General features: G+C 40.6%; 1 protein-coding gene across 1 annotated transcript in view; it reads right to left on the reverse strand.

Annotated features, from left to right (window-relative positions):
- Positions 1 to 251: 251 nt before the first annotated feature.
- The window catches only part of kcnd3 (potassium voltage-gated channel, Shal-related subfamily, member 3), a 109,108-nt gene continuing 101,526 nt past the window's right edge, over positions 252 to 7,833 (reverse strand). The window contains exons 4-7 of the mRNA XM_046055581.1: positions 6,457 to 6,489; positions 6,247 to 6,339; positions 4,839 to 5,098; positions 252 to 3,519 (exon numbers count right to left, since the gene is read on the reverse strand). Of these exons, the coding sequence (XP_045911537.1) occupies positions 3,345 to 3,519; positions 4,839 to 5,098; positions 6,247 to 6,339; positions 6,457 to 6,489 (561 nt within the window). The 3' untranslated portion in view covers positions 252 to 3,344. The remainder of the gene's footprint in view (positions 3,520 to 4,838; positions 5,099 to 6,246; positions 6,340 to 6,456; positions 6,490 to 7,833) is intronic.

Here is a 7,833-nt window from a genome sequence, read left to right on the forward strand (position 1 = left end):
CGATGGTGCTGACCTGTATGCAGGCTGCAGTGGATCCCCTCATTTATACTTTAGTTACCAGACAGTTTCGCTCTGAACTCAGGAAGATCCTCTTCTCCATCCCGGAGTGTCCCCTAAAACGGAGGGCTTGAAGGTTCAATACTTGAACATTTTGGGAAATGCTAAATACGCACAAGCCACTACCTTGTGTTTACGCAATTACACACAGAGTGACTTAGAGGCAGGCGAAGAAGCGACCCAACAGATTTTGTATTTGTGGCAGATATAGATGTTTTATCAGGCGTTTCACAGTTGGGACACAAGACAAGGTCATAAATAATATCTAACACCTGACAAGATACGCACAGCAGTAGTCTCAACAACAACAGGTGGCATAGGAGGGTAAAGCAAAGAGTGAGAGGGAAACTGACTGAGCCCGGAAAAAAGACAATCAAAAGGAGAGTACATAACAGAGAAAGAGAGACCAACACAATCACAGACTTCTGTTTTTGTTGTTCGTGAATAAAAATGCAATCCTTTGACACTTGGAGCGGAAATATGCTTACATAATAATTCAAACTGTGTCATTAGAAAGTGCAGCTGGCACAAAAAAACCCTATCCTGAAACAGGGAAGCAGTAAATAAAACACGTTTAATCACTGTCCTAGCAACAAAAAATACAGGGAACCTCACTTTCTGCCATTACCTATGTCATACCCTTGTTGTAGTTTTCAACAGATTCTCTAAATGTCGGACTTGATGCTGTGGATATGAAGTCAATGTCTTCAACCCCATTTTTAGAAATTACACTGAAAAAGCTCTGCTTGTCTATGCGTGTCTTTCTTTTCATACTCCAGGTAAATTTGCACACAGTTTGGCTAAACACTAATGGATCTAGGCAGCAGCTGTTGTCACTGTGTACAGTATTAAATTACCCACAATAGTACTAAATCACTGCAAGGAATATCAGCGGTAAATCACATCCTGTTCCAACTCTAGAATATTTTTGGCTTTCTTTGGGTCAGTACTAACCTCAGAGAGAACTGATGCACAACAGAGGAGCCTAAAGGACCTTAGGGTCTTGTGTCGTGATGCACTGATATAGTACCAGTTATGCTTTATATTTTCACCCTTATTGGCTGATATGATGATGATAATGATATGTGGGTTTTTTTGTAAGTCTTAGTACAAATACATGTGTAAAACTGGTTAAGCTTTTCAGACGTCTCCATCTTAAGGTAATTAAATACTTTTCTAAAAGACCATGATACATTTTGCTGCTAGTTTAACAGTTGTTTAAATACAGTCTACTTCAACAGGAAAAAAAACAGTTTCACATCAGCTACATATGGGCAGACATAGTATTAAACCAATTCCTGTATTGCTTTTGAAATATGCTCTTGGCTGACATGGACAGTACGCTATATATTGGTGCATCTCTAGCCCTGTCTGTGTGCTCTTGATCAACATTTTATTTCATCTATGCGGAGCATAAGTATTCTGTTGTGACTGAAGCTGCTCTGCCCTGCTTTGGTGAAACCCCAGCAGTGGTTTCATCCACCTAAATAACAGACCTAACTGTCTGTATAGCTGTTAGACCGACATTCAAGATGAAAAAGGCCAACAGAGAAGCATTCGTTTGAAGGTTAGCACAGCTAAAAGGTCACTGTCCATAGTTACAAAGGTCAACTTTGATGAGATTTGATGATAAGTAATATTAATGTTGCATGTTGGGGCTGTGAGTTGAGAGAACGGACAGAATTGCACATGTTTTTGGTGACAGAGCTCACCCTGTGTCCTCCATGTCTCTGCATCACCGTTACAACAAACTTCCCTGCTATAAGTTCTCCAGAAGATAAAGTAAAGAAAATCCTTTGAAACACCGAGGAGGACAAAAAGTACAAACACCACATTTCCTAACCACATACAGTACACATACTCAACAACTCTGAAAAAAATACCCACTGAGTTTGGGGGAAGAAAAAACGTTGACAGCTATAAAGACTACTGAAAGCATACTGTTCACACAGGAGGTAGGGATACAACGGGACAACAACGAGAGAGAGAGAGAAAGAGAGAGAAAGAGAGAAAGAGAGAGAGAGAGAGAGAAGACAGACTGAGAGAGAGAGGGAGAACAAGAAGACAGCTTCACTGGTTCTGCCAAACGATGGTCAAATATTACAAAATATTCTATTAACAATATTCACAAAGAACCCGGGCTCAGGACAGATATGTGTCAGAAATTCTCAGCAAACACCTTGTGCTTTTAACTGTGGTGGGTGGTTTAAATTCAAAATGTACTTCCTTTTTTTGTTTTTTTTTTGTTTTCTTTGTTACAGAATTTAGTTATTTGAGTTCTATCGGGCTGTAACAGCCAAAAGGGAAAAGAACGAGGGCTGGTTTGGGATTCAGAAAACTATAAAAACAAATAAATCTCTTTTGACTCTAGCAAAACAGGCACATATTGTGTAAAAGGCTTGAAGCTGAGAATTTCGGACAGAAATGTGTACCGTGAACCCTTCAGAGTGGCAGCTAGTCAAATATACCATATACTGAGCCATAGAGACTTCCAGAAAAAGTTTTCAATCAACTGAGACAAATACACTCTCTCTCTCACACGCACACATACACAGGCAGATACCTCCTATTCAAAAACGTCACAATTCCTCTATCTAGCAAAAATTCACATACATTCATTCACAAATATGAAACTCATTGGTAACGCCATCACAGACACACCTACCATATTTCATCTTTAAAGAATTTTCACTCAAGAGGAATAATATTGGACCTGGAAAAGAAATGGCGCGATATTCAGCTTTCAACAGGTGAGTTGACCGAAATGACACGAAAACAAAACGGCAGGGTTAAGTGGAAAAAATGTTTTGTTAACCCTAACCCTTTTTTTTCTGAGTTTTCTTCCTTTTCCCTTAATCTCCTACTTAAAAAAAAAAAGAAAAGTCAAATTGAAGCGAAAAAAAAAAGGAGCATTGTGCACAGTGACACATGACTTACTCTGGGAACTCATCTCCGACATTTGGGAGGCACACTCTCACTCACCTCATCATCTGAAACGTCTCCCTAAACACATTCCCCAACTCTTTCACCTCCACACACACACTCACATACACACACACATACATGTCAACCACTAACATGAGTATACTGTGTCTAAAAGCCATCCTCCGTCTGAACAGGGAGTCCATGTCATTACAGTACATGACCAGCAGAGGGCAGGCTCCACCACGGCCAGACTAGGACTCTGAATTCCTTCTCCTCCGTTAATCCCTGTCCTCCTCTGTCCCTCAGTCTGTCTCGATGAGTCTTTATCTGTCTTTCTGTGTGACGCGCCTGCACTTAAGTCTTCACAGTGCGGACACCTTCACAACGTTCTGGTGGGTGGGGCCTGCGGGAAGATGAGCATCGCCATCGGGAGTTGTCACCGGTGGTGTGGGAATGCTGATGATTGCTGTGGTGATCTGGCTGCTCTGGCAGTTCAGGGATCCTGGCTCATCTACGCGCATGTTCAGACTGGAGCGGCTATAGGAAGGAAAGGAGGCAAGAAAACTATGGTTGCTATTAGTCTATGTAGAAACACTTTGCTAAAAGTTAGACCTAGACCTTTAGAACAATGGGTTTGTGATTCATGTCCCAGACCAGTTCTGACTGAGGAAAAGTGAATGAGAAACCTCTTTCCTTTGACTATTGGTCAATGACTGCTTTTCTTGTCTCCCAAAGGAGAAAATTGTCTTTGGTGTGCCCTTAACCAAAAATATAATTTGTAACCCTTTCAAACTGAACAAACAACCCTGGAAAACCCTGTGTTTAAATTTCCATTAGTGTGAATAAATAAACATGTTTAATGGCACTTTTAAAAAAAGACAAGTGTACTTGTGAAAGTGTTGGTTGTAGAGTAAAACCCACTGACAATCAATCCCCAGCTCTGCTCTACACAGGCTTTAAGCTGCAAATGAAACTGTGGTCAGTTGCAAACAAGCTTAGAAACAACAGAGAGCCAAAGTTAAGTGTGGCTGTTGAAAAGGAACATCAAGCAAGCTTAACAATTTGTAATATCTGAGTTAGTGGACCAATCCAGAGCTAAAATGGTGAGTGAGTGTAAATGTAAATAAACGTTCAACTTGCATTTGTAAGGTGGCCAGAAAACAACTTTACTCTTGCTTTGTGTCTTCTGGGTGTGTACGCAGGCAAATGTTTCCAATAGAGATGCAACGACTAATCGATGAATTGATTAGTCCATTGACTATTTTGATAATGGATTAATTGCTTTAGTAATTATTCAAGCAAAAAGGACAATATTCACTGGTTGAAGCTCTTGAAGATTTGCTACTTTTCTTTATTTTTAATTACAGTAGACTTAATATGTTTGGGTTTCACTGCTGTTAGCTGAATAAAACAAGCAATTTGAGGACTGAAAGTAAATTAACTCCTCTTTGTCAGTTGTCATTAGTTACATGATGGCAAATTAAGCTTGTTTATTGCTACTGCAACAACTACTAGCTCTAGAATTTACTTCTGAAGATGTTGCACAACAAGTACAATTGAAGATAGCCACAACAGAGAAACATATTTTTCCTTTTTTTTTTTTTTACAAAACAGAAGAAAAAGTTCATCAGTGGTAAATGCCATCTTTTCTTATTGGCTTTTGAATACAAATGCTACTGAAAAATGTCTTTATCAAACGCATTATTTGTGCTTTGCAAAGTATCACATTCAGATTCCAAATACAATATCTTCATGAGGTAGTTTGATTCAAAATGAGCTCACATGAAAATAAAACAACTCTTTACAGCTTATGGCTGTGTAAGAGTAACTAAGTGTGGATTTTTATCTGAGCTTACCTGGTGCTGAGGGGCTGGATGTGAATGGTGCTGAGCTCCTGAAGGACCTGTTGGTGCGTGTGCGTATGTGTCAAAGGCTGCATGTGTGCGGGGGCACTGGCATTCGCTAAAGGGGTGTGGTTCTTCTTGCTTCGGCGGGTGCAGCATGTGCCCGTCACGCCGCCTTGGCTGGAGAGGGAGGGGCTTCGAGACGGGTAATTCTGCAGCCCCGCCTCCAGGTAGCTCTGCTGGTAATACTGCTCGTCCACGAACTCGTGGTTCTACATACAAAGACAAAGAGAACAAGACCGGCAAAGGGAGGGAGACAGAGAGAGAGAGGGAAAGAGAGAGAGAGAGAGAGTCATAAAAAAGATGTGACATTTACAACATTTATATTTAGGACCATGTACTGGCTTGATGTAGCATGTCATTTTCTGCTTCATTGCCTGTGTCAATAACTCCTCTGTGAATGTGTGCTATTATTTTTTATATAGGTGGTCATGGCTCTGTGTATGTGTCTGTGGAAATATTTTCTAGCGTGTTGGAGATTAGCTCAGAATCAATTTTCCATAATCAGTTCCGTAAAGCGGCTATAATCAGTACTTTTATACAGTATTAACAATGGATCACTGGACTACTTGTATGTGAAAAGGGATCACCTGTAGCGACTTACCTACAAAGAATCATCACCCAACTCTGCAGTTACTGTCAGATCTACACAGCTTTATACAGTAGCTACTTTGGGCTCATTCTTTCACTTTTGGCAACATTGTTTTCAACCTCAGCATGCAGCTGTTGTTATTTGGTGCAGAGTAAAATAGAGTTAAAAGAAGGGATAAATTAATGTTGCTCCTCTGCTGGATGTGTAAATAGGCAACAGTTTGCTAACATTTGCACCACATTAACATAGTGCGATGATATGCCAGTGTCGTGATTACAGCTAGTTTAAGCCGACCTTAAGTGTAAAATAAAGTGTTGTTTCAGGTTTAACTTTACGTTCATGGTATGACCTCCATGTGGTCCATTTTCGCAAATATATACGAGGAGAACAATGAGAGTTTGGGTGTGTGCAGCAGTGCATGCCAGATGGTTTCATTCGCCAAGCTCTGAGTTGTGCCAGGCAGAAACAGACTGTATCACATACAGGCAGACGAGCGTGTCATAAGGCAAATGCAGTGTACCGGACATCACGCTACAGTGGGCTGCACTTGCCCGTACGCATACAAATACTTTAGGTCTATACACATTAAGCCTGGCTGTCATATATATAAAAGTATGGATGACTGCACAATTTGGGGTTTATCCTGATGTGTACTAAAAGAATATATCTACACAATTTACCTTTAATTTGAATGTGATTCTGTGGAAAACAAAAGTTGTGTTATCATTAACAGGGTGAATGTGTGTGTGTGTGTGTGTATGTACTCACAGTGGTTTTCTCCAGACAGTGCAGCAGGTGCTGGTGCTGGCTCTCTAATAGAGAAGTAGACTTGCTTAACCGCTGCTCTTCTTCAGTGGAACTCTGTAACACACACACACACACACACACATATACACACAATGAGTTCTGTGCTACATTTTCTTTTAGGAAGACACTAATCAGATGTGGGAGATGTGCAGCCGGCTGCTGTCTCTGTACCTGATCTGAAAGGTTCATCTTGTATGGATGTTGCTTCAGTTGGAGAAGGAGACAAAAGGAAAACAGACAGGTAGAGTTTTACTAGCGGTCAGAGCTCAGCACAGAGAACAGATACCCGTCAGGGGCCGCGGTCATGCCAGACAGACACAAGGAAAACTTCTCACACAACTCAATCCTAATGGATATACAGTATATAAAATTCATATAAAAAATTCCATTGTGACATTTTGCCTCCATCTCTGCTTTGCAAAGGATGGCTACTCGTTAATGACCTGTTTTCCATATTCCTTATTTTTTTATGCCACGGCCTGTTTATTTGTGCGTGTGTATCTGTGCATGAACAAGTGGGTTTGCTTTTTTCTAGTTCTGTGGTGGTTTGGAAAATGAAGCTCATTTCTGGGCAGTGGTGAGGCCAGTCAGAGAATAAGTGGACTGTTGGGAATCCTTTTTGAAAGTAAAGAAACCGGCTAAAACCAACATTTGATTGCAAATTAAGAAACATAAACCTTATAATACTTTTTAAATATAGCTTTTAACTTTCTGTTATTGTACACTCTCTTTTTCAGGCCCTGGAACACATGCGCTTTTAATTTATATTAAGCAGAATGTTTGCAAACCGGATTTTTAAGTTTAATATCCTATAGCTAACATCTTAGTAGTGTTTTAGGAAGAGTTAGTGCACAGATAACCAAGATTAATCTGCATTATTGTTATAAATATTGGCCATTACAGCCTTAGCTTGAGCCTGGGAAGACGTCTCTTCAGTATATTGCAGAGTGCCATCATTGTTCTTGTCAGAAGTAAAGCAGTGTTTCACATATCCAGACTTTCATTGGGTTGCATCAGTTCTTTCTAGCAGGATCTGCAGTTGAGCTGTTTAGAAAAAACAAAGTTAAAATATACTGCCCTGATCCTGCATGCTCCACAGCACTGCCAAAAGGCAAGTAAAATGCCATGTTTGTAAGATTTGTAGAAGCAATTTTCTGTTTGTTAAGCGGGCCGCTGGTGCTGTAAGCAGAAGCTTCTTTGCTGAGAGGGTAAATTCCTGCGCTGATGACTCGGTTTGTCCTATCCAAGACTGCTCACCTGTGTTCGTGCTGCTCATCTGTACCTAACACAGCAGTAAAACAAGTGTTTAGGCTGAGTTATTTCTGTCTTTCTCTATACATGCGACTGCAAACCCACGTCAGCAGTTTGTCTGGAGGCGGCTATGGCTCACCACCCAGGTGGCCACCATACTGTAGAGACTGTAAACAGCTTGATCTGCTGAGCGACAAAACACACTGTGTTGCTCTGCACACTGGACATGTTGTCAGTAAATAACTGCCTTAGAATTGGAGTTAGAAGTGGAGAAGTTGGGCAACAATTAAAATTTTA

The sequence above is a fragment of the Micropterus dolomieu genome, linkage group LG08 (genome assembly GCF_021292245.1).
Source record: "Micropterus dolomieu isolate WLL.071019.BEF.003 ecotype Adirondacks linkage group LG08, ASM2129224v1, whole genome shotgun sequence".
NCBI lineage: Eukaryota > Metazoa > Chordata > Actinopteri > Centrarchiformes > Centrarchidae > Micropterus > Micropterus dolomieu.